At 38.2% G+C, this 22,271-nt stretch overlaps 1 protein-coding gene across 8 annotated transcripts in view; it reads right to left on the bottom strand.

Moving 5' to 3' along the window:
• PTGER3 (prostaglandin E receptor 3) overlaps nucleotides 1-22,271 on the bottom strand; it is a 228,547-nt gene that overhangs the window by 167,634 nt on the left and 38,642 nt on the right. Inside the window, exon 3 of one of the 8 annotated variants that reach the window (XM_019957273.2) lies at nucleotides 17,583-18,690. The exons of 4 other annotated variants lie outside the window; for them this stretch is intronic. In XM_019957273.2, the coding sequence (XP_019812832.1) occupies nucleotides 18,606-18,690 (85 nt within the window). In that variant the 3' untranslated portion in view covers nucleotides 17,583-18,605. Of the gene's footprint in view, nucleotides 1-17,582; nucleotides 18,691-20,032; nucleotides 20,614-22,271 lie in introns of those variants that run through there. 3 more of the 8 variants (XM_019957271.2, XM_019957270.2, XM_070786320.1) reach the window with 3 other exon arrangements.

The raw sequence follows: 22,271 nt of genomic DNA, 5'->3' as shown, positions 1-22,271 counted from the left end.
AAAATATTGTTCTACTTGGTTGTGGTGAATCTATGAGGATTTTGCACATGAAATGATGAGTGTGATGTTGATAATGATTTAATCTGACATGTATACCAGGTAGTTTGCGTGCATTATCTCTTCTAGGATTTACAGTCAGCCTATAAACTAGAAATTATTGTCCCCATTGTCTTTCACAGATTAGAAAGTTGAGGAGAGAGGTATGTATTATACTTGTCTATATTAGATAGTGGCAAGACAACATTAACAATTCCACCAGACCCTATTTGTTGTTTTTTAGACAAAAGTTGCTATCCTGAGACAAACCTCTCTGCCTATATGCCTTGTTATTTTTTCCTGGGTTCCACTTGCAATTGTTACAAAGACTTTTCAGATTAACTTTCTTGTATCCCTCAAAAATTAAAGCTAGAATTGCCGTGTGATCTAGTAATTCCACTTTTAGATATATATCTGAGGGAAACAAAATCAATATCCCAAAGAGATATCTGCACTCCCATGTTCATGGCAGCATTATTTACAAAACCTAAGGCATGGAAGCTGAAGGCAAGAAGAAAAGGAAAGATATACCCATTTGAATGCAGAGCTCCAAAGAATAGCAAGGAGAGATAAGAAAGCCTTTCTCAGTGAACAATGCAAAGAAATAGAGGAAAACAATAGAATGGGAAAGACTAGAGATCTCTTCTAGAAAATTAGAGCTACCAAGGGAACTTTTCATGCAAAGATGGCCACAATAAAGGACAGAAATAGTATGGACCTAACAGAAGCAGAAGATATTAAGAAGAGGTGGCAAGAATACACATAAGAACTGTACAAAAAACATCTTCACGATTCAGGTAACCATGATGGTGTGATCACTCACCTAGAGCCAGACATCCTGGAATTTGAGGTCAAGTGGGCCTTAGGAAGTATCACTATGAATAAAGCTAGTGGAGGTGAATGAATTTCAGCTGAGCTATTTCAAATCCTGAAAGATGATGCTGTGAAAGTGCTGCACTCAATATGTCAACAAATTTGGAAAACTCAGCAGTGGCCACAGGACTGGAAAAAGTCAGTTTTCATTCCAATCCCAAAGAAAGGCAATGCCAAAGAATGTTCAAAATACTACACAATTACACTCATCTCACACACTAGCAAAGTAATGCTCAAAATCCTCCAAGCCAGGCTTCAACAGTACATGAACCATGAACCTCCAGATGTTCAGGCTGGATTTAGAAAAGGTAGAGGAACCAAAGATCCAATTGCCAATATCCATTGGATCCTAGAAAAAGCAAGAGAGTTCCAGAAAAACATCTACTTCTGCTTTATTGGCTACACCAAAGCCTTTGACTATGTTGATCACAACAAACTGGAAAATTCTAAAAGAGATGGGAATATCAGACCACCTGCCCTGCCTCTTGATAAATCTGTATCCAGGTCAAGAAGCAACAGTTAGAACTGGACATGGAACAACAGACTGGTTCCAAATTGAGAAAGGAGTACATTAAGGCTACTTATTTAACTTATATGCAGAGTACATCATGCGAAATGCTGGACTGGAAGAAGCACAAACTGGAATCAAGATTACCGGGAGAAATATCAGTAACCTCAGATATGCAGATGACACCACCCTTATGGCAGAAAGTGAAGAAGAACAAAAGAGCCTCTTGATGAAAGTGAAAGAGGAGACAGAAAAAGTTGGCTTAAAGCTCAACATTCAGAAAACTAAGATCATGGCATCTGGTTCCATCAGTTCATAGCAAATAGATGGGGAAACAATGGAAACAGTGACAGACTTTCTTTTCTTGGGCTCCAAAATCACTGCAGATGATGACTGCAGCCATGAAATTAAAAGATGCTTGCTCTTTGGAAGAAAAGCTATGACCAACCTAGACAGCATATTAAAAAGCAGAGACATTACTTTGCCAACAAAGGTCCATCTAGTCAAAGCTATGGTTTTTCCAGTAGTCACGTATGGATGTGAGAGTTGGACTATAAAGAAAGCTGAGCACCAAAGAATTGATGCTTTTGAACTGTGGTGTTGGAGAAGACTCTTGAGAGTCCCTTGGACTGCAAGGAGATCCAACCAGTCCATTCTGAAGGAGATCAGCCCTGGGATTTCTTTGGAAGGAATGATGCTAAACCTGAAACTCCAATCCTTTGGCCACCTGATGTGAAGAACTGACTTATTGGAAAAGACCTTAATACTGGGAAAGATTGAAGGTTGGAGGAGAAGTGGTCAACAGAGTATGAGATGGTTGGATGGCATCACTGAATTGATGGACATGAGTTTGAGTAAGCTCCAGGAGTTGGTGATGGGCAGGGAAGCCTAGCGTGTTGCAGTCCATGGAGTCACAAGAGTCAGGCACAACTGAGTGACTGAACTGAACTGAAGGAATGGAAACAATCTGTCTATTAAGAGATGAGTATATTAACTTTCTTCTATATATGTGTATGTATATACACATATATATACATACATACATATATACATACATACATACACATACACACGTGCACACACACACACACATATATATATACATCACTCAACTCTAATAAAAAAGGAAATCTTGCCGTTTACAACAACACAGATGGACCTTGAGGGAATTATGCTAAGTAAGGAAAACCAGATGGAGAAAGACTAATACTCTAGGACCTCAATTATATTCAGAATCTAAAAAACCAAACTTAGAAAACAGAAAACAGATGGATGGCCACCAGAGGTAGGGGTGGGGAGTTGGGGAAGTACATGAAGTTGGTCAAAAAGTAAAAATCTCTAGTTATAAGAAAATAAATTCTGAGGATATAATGTACAGCCTGGTGACTATACAGTACTATGTTTATATTTGAAAGTTCCTGGGAGTAAATCTTGAAAATTTTTATCACAAGAAAAAAATTATAATGGTTTGAAGTGATAAATATTAACCAGACTATTTGTGGTCATCCTTTTACAATATATTCATGTATCAAATCATTATATTGTACAGCACAAACTAATACAATGCTCTATGTCAATTATATCTCGATAAAACTGGAAGATAAATAAATAAACAAACAAAATACCTCTTCTGTGCCCCTGGAATCATTTCCTTATCTCGCAAAGATATACACTTAGAAGTCACAAAGAAAACTTAGTTAAATTTCTTTATTTTTCTTTTTAGTCCTACTTCCCATAGAGTTGATCCACATTCTTTTTTTTTTTTACCCCAAGTCTTAAGAAGTTTGAGTAAAATGTGTATTCCTGTGAAGACGTTCAGCCTAAGATGGAAACTGAGCCAACTTAAAGTCTTCTGAGCTTGATTTTAATATTGGTGATGATAATTTATAGTAGCATAATAATAACCATTTATTGAGTGTTTATTATATGCCAGGCAGTAGGTAAACACTTGCATGCACTGTTTCATTGAATGTTTGCAATAAATCTGTTAAATTTTAAATAAAATTATTATCCTCATTTATAGTTAAAAGAAACTGAGGTTTAGAAAGATTAGGTTAATTAGCTTGATTAAAGTCAGCCTAAGAAATTAACAGAACTAGGATGTGGCACCATATTTAGTCTAATATCAGTGCCCATCCTTTCAAACACAATGCTATATGTTTAAGTCTCCCACAGTAATATTAAGGAATTACTACAGAGGTTGAGATGTCTTTCTCTACATTCCCAATATGGTTTATGAATTCCTCAAGCAATTAATATTGTTACTGTGGCTATTATTGTTAGGGGAAGCACACTGATTGAAACCGCCCACCCTGGCCAGGCACCGTAGTAACCATTTGCATGAGTTGTTTTATAACAGGAGATCCTGATAAGGAATACAGAACTAATAAGCCACCACCAACCAGAAGAGTTCAGGAAAGGTCTAAAGGAGACACCGCGTGTCCGTCCACTTCCCAGAATCCCTCTCGCTAGCATCCACCTTGGCTGAGCGATGTGTGCGCCACCAGGAAAGACTCTGAATTAGAAGGATTGGCCAAAGACCACCCAGAAACTAATCCCATTACCATAAAACCCGAGACTGCGAGCCACAAGGCAGAGCAGTTCTCCTGGGTTCCCTTACCTTACTGCTCTCCACCCGGGTGCCCTTTCCCAATAAAATCTCTTGCTTTGTCAGCACATGTGTCTCCTCAGACAATTCATTTCCGAGTGTTAGACAAGAGCCCAGTTTCGGGCCCTGGAAGGGGTCCCCCTTCTTACAACACTATTGCCACTATTAATAAAACATCAATAACAATGACCCCTGCATATTTATGGATATTTATCATACCCACCACACGTCTGGAATATTTACAAATTTAATCTTTACAGCTATCTTATAAAGTAAGTGCAAAAAATCCCAGTCTTCATAATAGGATTCAAAAATCTTACAGAGTTTAAGGAATCACTTTCAGGTTCCATAGCTATTAACCCAATGTTTGATCCAGGTCTGACTCCAAAACCTATCCTTTCATACCTCTGAAGGTAATCTGACCATGACACTTCTCATCCAAATGAAGTTCCTACTCATTTATTTGGCATCCTAGTTGCCTCTTGACTTTCTCCAAGGATATCACTCTCCCTTCCAGATGGTTGTCTCTCACAACTGAGAAAAATACTCTAAGTTGGAGTAGATCATTCTCTGTCCAATGAAATGGAAAATGGTGTTTCCCATTAAGAAATTTCAAGTAATGTCATCATTATTATTTCATTGTTATTACATTTTTTCCCCCCGAACCCATTCTCTTAAGAAAACTTACTTTTCTGAAATGAGGTTCATAAATTACTACATTATTTTAAAAGTTATGTTATTATTAACCACAAACTATTAAGAAGATCTTCAGGCTCTATTTCTCAAGCAAATTACATAAAAGTTGGCAGCCAGAAGGGAATTTATCCTTCAAATATTTGCCCTAAGCAGTGACTCATTTGATCTGGTTTAGTTAACTCCTGGGTTAGTAAAAATTTTAAAAAAAATTAAATAAAGATATACATGTCATTGGGTTGACATGTCAGTCTGTCCTGAATAATTGTTAATTGACCCCTGAGATGCCTGAGAATTTTTGACTATTGTTGCAAAACTAGACCAAAGATAAATTCCAAGATACAATGATCTTTTTTCGTTGTCCCAAGTTAAACTGCTATTGATGGGTTACCATTTGAATTCACTTGTTAACATAGAATTCGAGTTTTGAAGATCTTGCCGAGATATTATTCCCTTGAGCAAAATGTTCTGCACTGTTTTAATCAGCCTAACTAGTTCTGTGGAAAACAGAGCAGCCAGTTGAACAGAAAACTGGCGAAGGAATAAAATGTCAGATACACCAAATAGATTTGGCTTGCCAGCAGCAAGGGAAGAAAGACTCAGAAACTGGGGACAGCATTTCTCTTTCTAAAATATGCTCCATTCTGAAAGAGCATTGGATTTTGCAGAAAGAAGGTAGAGCAAATTTCAAAATTAAACAGGTGATAAACGGAATCATTTCACTGCTGACAATGGTCTGCTCTCCCTCTTGCCTGTCCTGAGTTTTACAAATTCTCAAAGGAGATCCTGTCATTAGGAAGTAAAACACTTTTCAATAAGCCTGATCTTAAGTTACCTTACAAGTAGGAGAGGAAGTGTGAAAGGAAAAACAAACAAACAAGAAATGAAAAACAAAAGGACTGAAAGAGATGTATACTTAATAGCCCAGATCATTATAATCTCTTCAGTTCAGTTCAGTCGCTCAATTATGTCTGACTCTTTGTGACCCCATGGACTGCAGGACGCCAGGCTTCCCTGTCCATCACCAACTCCCAGAGCTTGCTCAAATTCATGTCCATAAATACAGTGATGCCATCCAACCATCTCATCCTCTGTTGTCCCCTTCTCCTCCTGCCTTCAATCTTTCCCAGCATCAGGGTCTTTTCCAATGAGTCAGTTCTTCTCATCAGGTGGCCAAAGTATTGGAGCTTCATCTTCAGCATCAGTCCTTCCAATGAATATTCAGGACTGATTTCCTTCAGAATTGACTGGTTTGATCACTTCACAGTCCAAGCGACTCTCAAGAGTCTTGTCCAACACCACAGTTCAAAAGCATCAATAATTTCCCTTAGCTTTTAGCAAAAGGGAAAGCTAAAAAGGCAGCAGGAGGAAGTGCCCTCTTTTTCTGCAACCATCTACTAAAGAAGCAGCCCGCATCTAACCAGGAAGGGTGTGAGTGTTTGCAGCAGTGTGCACATGCCCAGATTTGACATAAAGACTATATTTTTGCTGAAAATCTTGTTTGCTGTATCTAATCTGTCCTGTTGAAAAAAAACACCTTGCATGATTGTTTCTGGCAGCTTGAAAATGCCCAGGCCTTGAAACAGAGTGAAAGCCTTTCTTTCATGGGGCCTTAGAGCATCTCTCCATGATAAACTTCATGCTTCAGAAAATAACTATAGTAGAAATTTTTCACAAAGGGAATTTTTGGCAATTGTATTCTAACCTGAAATAAGATAAGAATCCTAGCCACACTTTTCATTAACTCTGTGGACTTGGCCTTGTGATTTACCCTCCCAGAGCCTCAGACTTCTCATCTGGAAGGTGGTGATAATAGCACCTACTTTGTGGCATTGGCTTGAGCATTTGATAACATGTCACTTCAGTTGTGTCTGACTCTGCAACCCTATAGACTGTAGCCCACCAGGCTCCTCCATCCATTGGATTATCCAGGCAAGAATACTGTAGTGGGTTCCCATACCCTCCTCCAGGAGATCTTCCCAACCCACGGATCTAACCTACATCTCCTGCATTGCAGGTGGATTCTTTTACCGCTGAGCCACCAGGGAAGCCACATGTACAATATATGTGCTCATAAAATGATATCTGCCTCTACTATTATTATCACTACTATTATTATCACTATTATTATTATTAGTGTTCATGTTTATTTATGACCATTTTCTTTTCTAGGAGTTTGGTTCCTTATATATATATATATTTTTTTTTTTCTATTAAAAAGCCCTTTGAAAAGCACATGTGATCACATGAGTGAATTTTTCAGAAATACCAAGACATGAGATCTATAAAACAGCTTGTGTGCATGCCAGGTTGCTTCAATCATGTCCAACTCTGTGTGACCCTGTGGACTGTAGCCTGCCAGGTTCCTCAGTCCATGGGATTCTCCAGGCAAGAATACTGGAGTGGGTTGCCATGACCCCCTCCAGGATCTTCCCAACCCAGGGATCAAACCTGGATCTCCTGCATCGGCAGGCAGATTCTTTACCACTGGTGCCACCTTGGAAGTGCCTAGGAAATAAAGTGAAAGTTGCTCAGGCATATTCAACTCTTTGTGACCCAATGGACTAAACAGTCCATGGAATTCCCCAGGCCAGAATACAGGAGTGGGTAGCCTTTCCCATTTCCAGGGAACCATCCCAACCCAGGGATCAAACCCAGGTCTCCTGCATTGCAGGTGAATTCTTTACCAGCTGAGCCACAAGGGAAGCCCCCAGGAAATGGGGTACCTCATAAAAAAGAGGCAATATGCTGAACTGAGGAGCAACTTTTAAAAAATTTTACTCTAAAAGAGGTAAAGATTATCTGATAGGTTTGAACACCTGGAAAGCTGTTAAGATTTGGTTATTAGCACAAAGAAAGTTAGGCAAATTTAACTTGGTAAGTTCTTAACTCTAGAAAATAAAAAACATGTCCAAGAGAGGAAACATGATGATGGTTCTACTGATTCTGCAGTTAAGGTTATTTACATTGCCATAAAAATGAAAACACTGAAATGTGTTAATAAAATTGCATTATAACCATAATGGGACAATTAGTGAGGAGAGAGTTAAATCCAGTAAAATAGAAAAATCAACCTATAAGGTCCAAAGTTGGTGAATCAGGACACAGCAACATAAATACATTATTTAAAAATATAATAGTATATGCCAGAAGAAATGTTGAAAAAAAGCAGAAAGTATTGGAGTTGTTTGGAGAGCAGGGTGGGGGGGAGAGGGTTAGAATAAGGAGTGTGGGTATTATAATAAACTTTTTTATTGAGTGAAAGATTCTTTAAATTCTATGCTTGTCTGCTCAGTCATGTCCAACTCTTTGCAACCCCATGGACTGTGGCCCACCAGGCTCCTCTGTCCATGGGATTTTCCAGGCACGAATACTGGAGTGGGTTGCCATTTCCTGCTTCAGGGCATCTTCCTGACCCAGGAATAGAACTCACACCTCCTGCATCTCATGCATTGACAGGCGGACCATTTACCACTGCAACACCTAGGAAACCCTTTAAATTCTATAGTACTTTATAATTTTCAAAAGTTTCATGTATGTTGTTTCATATAATCACAATCCTTTTATTTATTCCCTATTCCTATATTGCCCTTTCCCTCCTCCCCCTTTCCCTCTTCCTGCTGGTAACCATTGGTTTGGTAACCACTCAAAGAAGTAAATGAGATATATCATCTAATAACTGATACAGGATCTAGTAGTCTGGATGAAGTGTGTGTGTGTTCAGTCACTCAGTTGTATCCAACTCTTTTGCAACCCCATGGACTATAACCCATCCAGCACCTCTGTCCATGGGATTCTCTAGGCAAGAATGCTGGAGTGGGTTGACATTTCCTCCTCCAGGGGATCTTTCTGACCCAGGGGTAGAACCCACAACTCTTACTGTCTCCTGCATTGGCAGGCAGATTCTTTACCACTAAAACTGCTTTAAAGTATTTTAAACACACAATCTCCTAGTAGTGATCAAATATTAATTAAATTAGTAACTGAATTATTTCAGGTTTCAATGATAATTCTGCTGAAGGGATAGTAACAAGAATATTCAAAATGGCCATGGTGGGAGAAAGTCTATGATAAGGAGAGGAATCATGCACATCTAACTATGATTGCAAAACTTTTGAGGCAGTAGCTCCCCTTTAGAACTTGGCAAGAAATCAATATTATTTCTTCAAAATTTTTCAAGTACAGTAAATTCTGTCACTGCAATTCTTAAAGACGCTAGGCAAAAGAATAAATAAATAACAGTCAAGGAATGTTGAAAGTAAGTAACAAAGCACAATTGCTTTGCCTCTTGAAATGGCTTTTCATGGATCTTCTAAGACTCCAAACCACTGACTTTTGAAAATCAGCTTACAGTTTCATGCACACTATCTACAGCTGTCCAATTCATGGAACCACATCCAGAATGTAGGATGCACTGGTATCAAATTGCTGTTTCCAAAATATAAATATTTCAGTGCCGAAAGGTGGCATTTTCTTTTTCCTCACTAAGGCAAGAAAAATGCAAAGATAAATGTCATTAATTGTTCCAGACATTTCCCTTTAGTGAAATACAAACTATAAACATCAATACCGCATTCCACTAATAGCTTCAAGCATTGGCTTAAAGCATCATTAATTTTACATTTGTAAAAAGGTCTGAAAGTATATACCTTACATTTTACTGAAAGGTTCAATCGATAAGTCCTCCTTGTTGCTTTCATTCTAAATAGCAACACAAAAATGTAGTACTTGCATAAGTGTAAATATATTTTTATTCATATAGGTATCATAACATAAAGTTATATAACAGAAAATAATAAGAAATTATATTCTAACCATTTTCAAGGTTTCATTTTTCAGGTGGGATGTTATTTTTTTAATTGATTTTTTTAAAATAGCTTGGTTTTAAATCTCTCTTGTGGGATCAACACAAGGCAGAATGAAAATAAGCTCTGTGGAAGGCAAATGTGTCATTGGAAGAGATGTAATTCTTTATTTAAATAATGGTTCTTTCATTTTTCAACCTGTTTTTGGCAAATAACCTATAATGTTCCTCTTCTGGTTAGGATTATGTTATTTTATTATTATTTTTTTTGCCCCACATGATGCCAATTTTTTAAAATGATTGCAATTCTTTTTAATAATTCTACCCCCCCCCCCCCCATTATGTTGATTTACTGTTATGGGCATACAATGAGATGTCAAGGAATTTTGGCATTCACAGGGAAGTAATTATGTTGATCTAGCTCCAGTTTTGGATTTTAGCTTTCTAACCAAACATGGAAACTTGTGAGGTTCCTTAAATCACAAAAATTCTCTCACAGCAAGAATTCTTAACCTGTGTCTATAAATTTCCAGGACATCTGTAGACAGAATTTAGGAGGACTGCATAATCTCTGACATGATAAAAAAAAAGAAATTCTGTGTACTTTCTGTGAGAAAGAGATCCAAACCTTTCACCAGACTCTTAGAGGTGTCTCTGACCCACAGTGTTTAAGAACTAGTGTTCTATTTGGCGTGCATGCTATGCTAAGTCACTTCAGTAATGTCCAACTCTGTGCGACCCTGTGGACTGTAGTCTGCCAGGTTCCTCTGTCCATGGGATTCTCCAGGCAAGAAGACTACAGTGGGTTGCCATGATCTCCTCCATGGGATGTTTCCAACCCAGGGATTGAACCCACGTCTCAGTTACTACCTCTGCATTGGCAGGTGGGTGCTTTATCACTAGTGTCCCTGGGAATCCTGTTCTACTGGGTACTTCTAGTTAAATCTAATTTTACAAGGCCTCAGTGGTGGTAATGGTTTCAGAATTATTTTCTTCCAATGCTCTTTTCAAAATCGAATTCCAACAACCTGATATGTAATATTCAAAGCCTTCTTTAAAAAAGATTGCATAAGAATCTTAGGCATAAGCACTGATTATCCATAGTCCTTTCTTAATTTACCTCAGAAATTTACAGTAGATTAATGAGTACCTTCATGTTAATTTTAATTTTGACCAGAGTTAGGGTTTAAGTTTTTCAACTTTTTATTTCATGCAACCTATGGGTGAATTTAACTCAGATGACCCTCATATCTACTACTGTGGGCAGGAATCCCTTAGAAGAAATGGAATAGCCATCATAGTCAACAAAAGAGTCCAAAAAGCAGTATTTGGATGCAATCTCAAGAACGACAGAAGGATCTCTGTTCATTTCCAAGGCAAACCATTCAATATCACGGTAATCCAAGTCTATGCCCCAACTAGTAACATGGAAGAAGCTGAAGTTGAACGGTTCTATGAAGACCTACAAGACCTTTTAGAACTAATACCCAAAAAAGATGTCCTTTTCATTATAGGGGACTGGAATACAAAAGTAGGAAGTCAAGAAACACCTGGAGTAACAGGCAAATTTGGCCCTGGAGTACAGAATGAAGCAGAGCAAAGGCTAATAGAGTTTTGCCAAGAAAACACACTGGTCATAGCAAACACCCTCTTCCAACAACATAAGAGAAGACTCTACACAGGGACATCACCAGATAGTCGATACCAAAATCAGACTGATTATATTCTTTGCAGCCAAAGATGGAGATGTTCTATACAGTCAGCAAAAACAAGACCAGGAGCTGACTGTGCCTCAGATCATGAACTGCTTATTGCCAAATTCAGACTTAAATTGAAGAAACTGGGGAAAACCACTAGACCATCCAGGAATGACCCAAATCAAATCCCTTATGATCATACAGTGGAAGTGAGAAATAGATTTAAGGGACTAGATCTGAATAGAGTGCCTGATGAACTATGGACGAGGATAGTGACATTGTACAGGAGACAGGGATCAAGACCATCCCCAAGAAAAAGAAATGCAAAAAGGCAAGATGGCTGTCTGAAGAGGCCTTACAAATAGCTGTGAAAAGAAGAGAAGTGAAAAGTAAAGGAGACAAGAAAAGATATAAGCATCTGAATGCAGAGTTCCAAAGAATAGCAAGGAGAGATAAGAAAGCCTTCCTCAGAGAACAATGTAAAGAAATAGAGGAAAACAATAGAATGGGAAAGACTAGTGATCTCTTCAAGAAACTTAGAGCTACCAAGGGAACATTTCAGGCAAAGATAGGCTCAATAAACGACAGAAATGGTATGGACTTAACAGAAGCAGAAGATATTAAGAAGAGGTGGCAAGAATACACAGAAGAACTGTACAAAAAAGATCTTCATGACTCAGATAACCATGATGGTGTGATCACTCACCTAAAGCCAGACATCCTGGAATTTGACGTCAAGGGGGCCTTAGGAAGCATCACTATGAATAAAGCTAGTGGAGGTGATGGAATTCCAGTTGAGCTATTTCAAATCCTAAAAGATGATGCTATGAAAGTGCTGCACTCAATATGTCAACAAATTTGGAAAACTCAGCAGTGGCCACAGGACTGGAAAAGGACAGTTTTCATTCCAATCCCAAAGAAAGGCAATGCCAAAGAATGCTCAAGCTACCACACAATAGAATTCATCTCACACACTAGTAAAGTAATGCTCAAGTTCTCAAGCCAGGCTTCAGCAATACGTGAACTGTGAACTTCCAGATGTTCAAGCTGGTTTTAGAAAAGACAGAGGAACCAGAGATCAAATTGCCAACATTCTCTGGATCATGGAAAAAGCAAGAGAGTTCCAGAAAAACACCTATTTCTGCTTTATTGACTATGCCAAAGCCTTTGACTGTGTGGATCACAATAAACTGTGGAAAATTCTGAAAGAGATGGGAATACCAGACCACCTGACCTGCCTCCTGAGAAATTTGTATGAAGGTCAGGAAGCAACAGTTAGAACTGGACATGGAACAACAGACTGGTTTCAAATAGGAAAAGGAGTACGTCAAGGCTATATATTGTCACCCTGCTTATTTAACTTATATGCAGAGTACATCATGAGAAACGCTGGACTGGAAGAAGCACAAGCTGGAATCAAGATTGCTGGGACAAATATCAATAACCTCAGATATGCAGATGATACCACCCTTATGGCAGAAAGTGAAGAAGAACTAAAGAGCCTCTTGATGAAAGTGAAAGAGGAGAGTGAAAAAGTTGGCTTAAAGCACAACATTCAGAAAACTAAGATCATGGCATCTGGTCCCATCATATCATGCCAAATAGATGGGGGAACAGTGGCTGACTTTATTCTGGGGGGCTTCACGATCACTGCAGATGGTGACTATAGCTGTGAAATTAAAAGACACCCCTTGGAAGTAAAGTTATGGCCAACCTAGACAGTATATTAAAAAGCAAAGACATTACTTTGTCAACAAAGGTATGCCTAGTCAGGCTATGGTTTTTCCAGTAGTCATGTATGGATGTGAGAGTTGGACTATAAAGAAAGCTGAACAACAAAGAATTGATCCTTTTGAACTGTGGTGTTGGAAAAGATTCTTGAGAGTCCCTTGGACTGCAAGGAGATCCAACCAGTCCATCCTAAAGGAGATCAGTTCTGGGTGTTCATTGGAAGGAGTGATGTTGAAGCTGAAACTCCAATACCTTGGCCACCTGATGCGAAGAGCTGACTCATTGGAAAAGGCCCTGATGCTGGGAGGGATTGAGGGCAGGAGGAGAAGGGGACGACAGAGGATGAGAGGGTTGGATGGCATCACTGACTCAATGCACATGAGTTTGGGTGAACTCTGGGAATTGAGGAGGGACAGGGAGGCCTGGTGTGCTGTGGTTCATGGGGTCACAAAGAGTCAGACATGACTGAGCGACTGAACTGAACTGAGAGCTTAAATTTTAGATATAGAGCACAGGACTTGAACTCTGTCAGCAAAATGTATGGTAATAGCTTCATACAAATATTGCAGACTGGCACAAACTCAGAAAGGCATAGGCTGGTAAGGAGACATTTGCCCCAAATTTGATTGCTCTTTAATAAAAAATTATATCTCAGATTAAATAAAGCTCTTACAACTCTGTAAGATAGACCAGACATGAAAAAATTCCATTAAAGACAAAATTTGGTAAATTAGTCTCTCTTGCTAAGGTACCTTACCTAGAAATGTAAACTGAATTAAGAGGAATCTTAACATATTTTTTAAGGTCCTGGGAGAAATGGACTGTCTTTAGATATCACTTTGAGAGACATATTACCCTAGGCCCTCTTATCAAGAACAAAATAAGGATTGGAGCATCAATGGAAAAATGATACTTTCTAAGAAATTGTACCTCTTCCTTTGTGAATAGGTTTATGTGATTACGGAAGTGGATCAGGGCCCATGGTGATCCAGGCATTGCTGTACTGGTAGCACCACATTTTTGTGCATTCATACACAAACTGACATTCTAGTGCTTGCTTCCTTGGGAAAAGCCAGAATGGTGCCTGTCTGGACCAAGATCCCACAGATGACCTTGTCCTGCAAACCCTCACACACATAGCCTCCTCTTGGTGACCATGGCCCTTGCCCTAAGGCAGAGACTCTAAACTATGAGCCAATATGTCCTCTATGGTGCATTTGGCCATATCTGGGGACATTTTTGATTGCCACAACTAGGGCAATATTACTGGCATCCAATAAGTAGCTGCTAAATAGCTTACAGTGTACAGGATACTGTACCCCCAACAAAGAATTCTCTGCCCCAGTGGGCCAATAGTTCCAAGATTCAGAAATCCTATCCCAAGACCTCTTCCCTACTCTGCAAGATTACAGAGGCATGCACTATTCAGAACCACATTTTTTAGTGGGCCACTAGAATTTAATCAGTTTGAATGCCTTGCAAATTGTACTGCTTTGGGCAGAGTGGAATGAAAAAATATTCTAAAATGTGCCTCCGCCTTCCTGGTTAACACCAACTCCTTTCTCAAAAAAAAAAAACATAGCACTAAGTTCTGTCTGACTCTTGCGACCACTTGAACTGTAGCATGCCAGGCTCCTCTGTCCATGGGATTCTCCAGGCAAGAATACTGGAGTGGGTTGCCATTTCCTTCTCCAAGGGAACTTCCTGACCCCAAGAATTGAACCCAGTCTCTTGCATTGCAGGCAGATGCTTTACCGACTAATCTACACAGGAACCCAAATGCAAATTAAATGTCACCTCCTACACAAAACTATTTCCTATTTCATCATCACCTTCCCCACATAGTACTTATAGGTCTACCCCAATAGCAGCTCTGTTCAAATTACTTCCCGTTCCCCTACTAGAGTATAAATTCACTGAAAGCAGTGTTTGTTTATTTTAAAATCCTTGTGTCTGTCTTTGCACTTACTAGAATGCTTAGCACATTATAGGTACACAGCAAATATATGTGAAAGAAAAGAACAAGGCTGGAGGACTGGCTTGGATTCTGAGTACCTACCTCCAAAATAGGTTTACTCAAGACTGTTTTAGGGAACTGCCCTCATGATCCAGTGACTAAGACTCTCCAGTCCCAATGCATGGACCCTGGGTTCAATCCCTGGTTGGGAAACTAGATCTCACATCCACAACTAAGAGCTTACGTGCCACAGCTAAAGATTTTGCATGCTGCAACTATAGACCCAGTGCAGCCAAATACCTAAGGATGTCTGACTGCCTGTCCTCCAAGGACATGAAACTGAGCAACGTCTTATTTCTGGCACGTAAGATCATCAGCATTTTAGTGGAAATTCTTGGCCTACCAGAAGATAGCCATCATGATGTTTACCTGAAATGCCACAAGACAAAGACTGTAGAGATCATAAGATCTAGTTGGGGGGTTACGTCAGAGCTCTCCCTAAATGCCTTTTCTTAGAGGAAAGAGAGCAAGGTTGACATGTTACTTTTAATAAGCCTGGCTTTGCAGCCTGTGTTCTACAGAACTTCTTCCTTCACCAAAGGAGGAAAAAGTAGAGTGAACTTAATGAACACATGAACAGGGTAGTGAGGTAGTCCAACACTCATCTCAACTAGTAGTCAGCTCACACCAATACCCATGCACAAATCTACTAAAGGAGCTGACTACTAACAAAGACAGTTCTTTTGTTGGCTGCCTATAGATTATATGCAAATGTACAGTGGGAGAATTAAATTTAGGATAATTTATAAATGTGCTTTTGTACTAAAAGCAAAAAAATTGGATTACAACATGAATAGGCATCAAATTAGAGATACCAAGGGAACATTTGATGCAAAGGTGGGCACAATAAAGGACAGAAACAGTATGGAGCTAAAAGAAACAGAAGATATTAAGAAGAGGTGGCAAGAATACACAGAACTATACAAAAAAGATCTTCATGACCCACATAACTGCGATGGTGTGACCACTCATCTAGAGCCAGACATCCTGAATTGTGAAGTCAAGTTGGCCTTAGGAAGCATCACTACAAACAAACCTATTGGAGGTGATGGAATTCCAGTTGAGCTCTTTCAAATCCTAAAAGATGATGCTGTGAAAGTGCTGCACTCAATATGTCAACAAATTTGGAAAGCTGACCACAGGACTGGAAAAGGTCAGTTTTCATTCCAATCCCAAAGAAAGGCAATGCCAAAGAATGTTCAAACTACCACACAATTGCATTCATCTCACATGCTAGTAAAGTATTGCTCCAAATTCTCCAAGCAAGGCTTAAATAGTATGTGAACCGAGAACTTCCATATGTTCAAGCTGGATTCAGAAAAGGCAGAGGAAGCAGAGATCAAATTTCCAACAACTGTTGGGTCATAGAAAAAGCAAGAGACTTCCAGAAAAACATCTACTTCTACTTTATTGTCTACTCCAGAGCCTTTGACTGTGTGGATCACAACAAACTGTGGAAAATTCTTCAAGAGATGGAAATACCAGACCACCTGACCTGCCTCCTGAGAAATCTGTATCCAGGTCAAGAAGCAATAGTTAGAACCAGACATGGAAAAACAGACTGGTTCCAAATAGGAAAAGGAGTATGTCAAGGCTGTATATTGTCACCCTGCTTATTTAACTTATATGCAGAGTACATCATGTGAAATGCCAGGCTGGATGAAGCACAAGCGGGAATCAAGAATGCCGGGAGAAATATCAATAACCTCAGATATGCAGATGACACCACCCTTATGGCAGAAAGTGAAGAAGAACTAAACAGCCTCTTGATGAAAGCGAAAGAGGAGAGTGAAAAACCTGTCTTAAAAATTCAACATTCAGAAAACTAAGATCATGGCATCCGGTCCCATCTCTTCATGGCAAATAGATGGGGAAACAATGGAAACAGTGACAGACTTTCTTTTCTTGGGCTCCAAAATCACTGCAGATGATGACTGAAGCCATGAAATTAAAAGATGCTTGCTCCTTGGAAGAAAAGCTATGACCAACCTAGATAGCACATAAAAAGCAGAGACATTACTTTGCTGACAAAGGTCCATCTAGTCAAACCTATGGTTTTTCCAGCAGTCATGTATGCATGTAAGAGTTAGACTCTAAGAAAGCTGAGTGCCAAAGAAATGATGCTTTTGAACTGTGGTGTTGGAGAAGACTCTTGAGAGTCCCTTGGACTGCAAGGAGATCCAACCAGTCCGTCCTAAAGGAGATCAGTCCTGAATATTCACTGGAAGGACTGATGTTGAAGCTGAAACTCCAATCCTTTGGCCACCTGATGCGAAGAATTTACTCATTTGAAAAGACCCTGATGCTGGGAAAGATTGAAGGCAGGAAGAGTAGAGGACGACAGAGGATGAGAGGTTTGGATGGCATCACAGACTCAATGGACATGAGTTTGAGTAAACTCCAGGAGTTAGTGATGGACAGGGAAGCCTGATGTGCTGCAGTCCTGGGATTGCAAAGAGTTGGATACGACTGAGTGACTGAACTGAACTGATTGCATTATATTGTGCTATTATTTTGATAAAGCAAATCTAATAAGATTTCAGCAAAATACTTAGTGCAATTATCAGTAAAACATTCCTGACATGAGTTGGCATCAGGAAAGAAAGACAGGGCCATTTCAGAACATTCAACTTTATTTTCCATTGACAAACACAACATAAATAACATACATTTATTTGTTAAATACACAGACTAGCTATGACTTGAATGCCATCAAAATTCTGATGTACTTTTCAGTCTTTTATTCTTTGTCTCCACAATATTGAAGACTATCCTTTCAAACATAGTGGAAGATATGTTTAGATATACTGAACATAACTCCTAGAAACATTTTACATAAAGATGACAAAAGTATACCTTCCCATTTAACCCACTGGAATGGAATGCTAAGTAGGAAAGGTGGAGGAACATACAATTTCTATACTGAGCTTTACATCATTTATTACAGTGTCAATGATTTCAATTCTCACTTAGATACATATTGAAAATAATATATTCATTTGTTGTAAACAGATTAAGATAATCAGTGCCTATTTTTAATTTGCTTGCTTACAGAAATGTTCAACTTTATGCTATCTGTAAAAGATTGTTTTCTTAAAGAAGATGGAGAAAGTAAGATATTCTATCTATATACAGGAGGCTTGGGAAGAAAAAGAGTTTGGCAGTCAATGATGACTTGAGTGAATTAAACATTTGCTTTTACAGAAAAGAACACTGGCCACTCCTCACTTTGTCCTACTGATGCTCAAGTGTATGAAGATAAATGTGGCCCCTTCCTCTCCTTGCTTCTGTGAAATGGCCTAAAAGGATGAAGAATCTTGACAAGTTGGAAATATATAGGTTTTCCTTCATCTCTTTGTCTTTGTTCTCTGTCCCACCCTCCATGTCTAGTCCATAGGAGTGTCCTTTCAAAAGCTGAAAGAACGTTGAAGTCCATCAGTAAGTCATACGCATTTTCTCCTGCTAAACATTTCAGCTTTGGTTTCTACAGAAATTGAAAACCATAGAAAGAAACTATTTTCATATTAAATTCTGGTGATTGGCAAGCTTTTGGCTAGATATCTGATTCACTTTAATTAAAAGGCCAAACTATTCTAATTCTAAAGCAACTGACAGGGACTTCCCTGGTGGTCCAGTAGTTAAGACTCCGTGCTTCCAATGCAGGGGACCCGGGTTCGATCCCTGGTCGGGGAACTAGGATCCCACATGCTGCGGGGTGAGGCCAAAAAAAAAAAAAAAAAGAAGAAAAAAAAAAGTAAAGCAACTGACAAAGGAATTTAAGAGCTGATCAAAAAATTTTAGAAGTGCTATCATCTCTAATGCTTGATAAGCATCTAAATGCTTGATAAGCCTGAAAACCTAATTATACCTGATGTTAATCTCTTTCCCTCTTATCTTTACTCCCATAATAAAATTATTTCATTAAAGCAGATATTAAAAAACAGACTCAGATCTGTTTCATAGATTAGTCCATTAGCACATTAGAAATGTGAAACCATTCTCTCTCTTAAAAACAATCCCAGCTTCACCAATAGTAAATATTTGTTACTTTCTCTCCATGAGAAAATGGATAAACAGGCTGGAGGCAAGGGAGCCAGGGAAACAGTCTTCTTTCTAATGAAGAAATTAACATTTCAGTAGATATGAGTTGTTTACGATTTAAAACAAATTGATGTAAAATTTCTGAAAATAGAATAATTTTCATTCTCAATAAAAAATGTGTAATCTATATATGAGCAAATATGGTATATACCTGATTGAACTGCATTTCTAGAGAATCAAAACGTAGTAGGCTTGTGGTATCATAATGTAATGGTTTACAACCCAACTTGTATAAATGGCAAGCCTTTAGGTAGAATCCTCACTTAAGATTTATAAAATAGAGACTCCATAAAATTAAAATTCTGTGCTCTTTCATTATTTAAAAGAGTAGAGAGTGGGAAGAGTGAGAAAGAAAATGTAAAGCAGCATGTTTTGAAGATATAATTCCATTTGATTTAAAAACTAATTGTTGACCTCCTTTGGGGGAAAAAAACACCTTACTTCTAGAAGTGCTGAAGTCTTTTATAGATGTGCATAGTTTCAGTTTTCCATCTGTCACTGTGAGAACAAAGTCACCCTGTACTGCTCTTTTTACTTTCTTTAGTTTTATTCAAGGTGGACTCAGTCCAAAAAAGGCATTCAGGGAAGGCATGTGAAAGATTTTACTTAATGGCTACAACACGAATCATTATAAAATTGAAACCTTTTGGGTGAGAGTAATCCAGGGGTAATGAACTTTCACATGTAAATTTGTATCCATATACATGATACCAGTATAATGAAGTTCTAATTTTTAAATTTGCTATAATTCTCTGTTTCAAGATTCATATGTAATCACTACCTGTTAGTTGTCTTAGAGTTTTGAACTGATAGCACATTCTTAACAAATGTGCATGTGAGTTTTAGTTTGATTTTCAAATTTTGTAAATAGACTATATCATAACCTCCATTATGAAACATCATAGATGTATGTCACCTCTTATTAACATTGTATTGCAACTCAGAAAACAGTTCTATCAATATATCCACAGTATTAAATACTCTTTATTTAAAAAATGATATAATCTTATTCATTGAACAATTCTGTTCACTTATTTAGACCTCAGCTTTAGTAGATTTGAGACATACACAATCACAATGACAGAAATAAACAAGCAGCTGTGAAGATATGGTATGCTTGATGACCTAAACTTTTTACAGAGGTAAATCATGGAAACTTCAGTTATTCCACAATAAACTTTTAATATGTTTGTGGTAATAAATACTCTACAGTCTCTCTGTGTCACTCACTTTCTGCTGCTGCTGCTAAGTCGCTTCAGTCGTGCCCGACTCTGTGCGACCCCATAGACGTCAGCTCACCAGGCTCGCCCGTCCCTGGGATTCTCCAGGCAAGAATACTGGAGTGGGTTGCCATTTCTTTCTCCAATGCATGAAAGTGAAAAGTGAAAGTGAGATCGCTCAGTCGTGTCTGACTCTTAGCGACCCCATGGACTGCAACCTACCAGGCTCCTCCATCCGTGGGATTTTCCAGGCAAGAGTACTGGAGTGGGGTGCCACTGCCTTCTCCACACTCACTTTCTAGTAATCTGCATATTTCAAAAGAAGCTTTGGGAATAAAGTATGAAAATAAATGGGCAATATATGTGTTTAACATTTCAAAGAATACGATTTTTCTATTTTCTTAGCTGACTTAATCCCAGTACAAAAGGGCTATGATTACCGACATGGGGAAGACTGAAAACAGATCACTAATCTGGGGTCAAAACCAACAAAAACATACAAAGTATTAAATAAAAGGCCTAATTCTTGAAAATCTAAGAATACTGCCACAGACTGTCCACCTTATTAATATACTGTTTGGTCAGAGTTTTTAGTTTGTCTATTACTCAATGCCAGTGTGTTCTCAGGGTCTTTTACAGTTGACTTTTACATAAGTTTCTAAAATTTTATTCCATAACATGGTCAAGAGGTCTTTTATATAATAAATAAGTGTTCAGTATATATGTGTGGCTTTAAATTGTCAATCATTTGAATCTGGCATGATTAAATGCTTATGTTTACTTAAAATGACTTGGTATATAGCTTAGGCAGATTTGCTAAATCCTGGGATAACATATTTAATTTCTTCAATTTAAAATATTTTAAAGATATCTACCATACTTATTTCATTTGAAAAGTAAACTGTTCTTATTGGTTGACATGTCATCATTCTCTTCTGTGATACAACATAGCTGAATAAATTCACTGTATGGAAAATCAGAATAGCTTTGTAAAATCTACAATAGTCGATATTACATCTAATTTTACATTGCATTCACGTCTTTTTATTTGGTTTCCTAGGCCTCCGTTTTTTTAAACCAGCATTGAGAAGTTTGGGGATTGTCATAATTTATGCATGCATTTTTTTCCTGCTCAAGACTAAGTATACTCAAGTGAACTTAAAGACTAAGGAACTTAAACTTGGAAACTGATATACTCTTCTGCAGTGACTTTAGATGTTTTCTTCCTTACCACATTTAGGGCTTCTGAACAGCCTGAAATCTAACCTCAACTATCATCCAAAGGCCAATATCATTTAGGACTAACATTTCTTACCAGGTTTTTCATGTACTAACACGTCATATGCTGTTTATGTAATTCTTTCTTTCCACTTCCTTTTCAAGCTTGTTCAAAAACTGCCATCAATCACAGCTACCACATATCCTTGGGCAGGAAACTATTCCATAGTTAAGCATGAGTTTTAGGTTGTTTTGTCTTTATGAATTTCTGTGGTTGGATGAAAAGTGATGTTTCTTTGACTGTAATCTCAATTACCACTTGGGAGTAGTAGTTTCTCAAATTATTAATACAAATGATGTACTTTGTTATGAAGCAATATGATGCTGAACATTTGAAGATAAATTTGTATTTCTGTAATTAAACAAGCAGAGTTCATTCACTTTATCAGCTCGATGGTCTGTAGTCACGAAGCACTTCAACCATATAGTGGGACTCCACTGATGTGCATTTGATTTTGGCAGATAATTATTCATTCATTCACTGAACAAATAGTCACTAAACACTTTCTATATCCCAAGTGGAAGGTGCTGGAAGAAATAACCCATTCAAGCTCGCACTACTCGAATCTATGCTGTGTATGTGTCTAAACCTAGGACCTAAAGCCTCTTAATTATAAGGTCATTTAAGTACACTTTTTTTTTTAAGTATATAGTTTTGTCTCATCCTCCATGAGGTGACTTGTGGAATTATTCAATTCTATGGTA

This window comes from Bos indicus, chromosome 3 (genome assembly GCF_029378745.1).
Source record: "Bos indicus isolate NIAB-ARS_2022 breed Sahiwal x Tharparkar chromosome 3, NIAB-ARS_B.indTharparkar_mat_pri_1.0, whole genome shotgun sequence".
NCBI classification, from domain to species: Eukaryota; Metazoa; Chordata; class Mammalia; order Artiodactyla; family Bovidae; genus Bos; species Bos indicus.
Note: the sequence above shows the minus strand (reverse complement) of the source record. Positions and strands in the feature narration are given on the sequence as shown.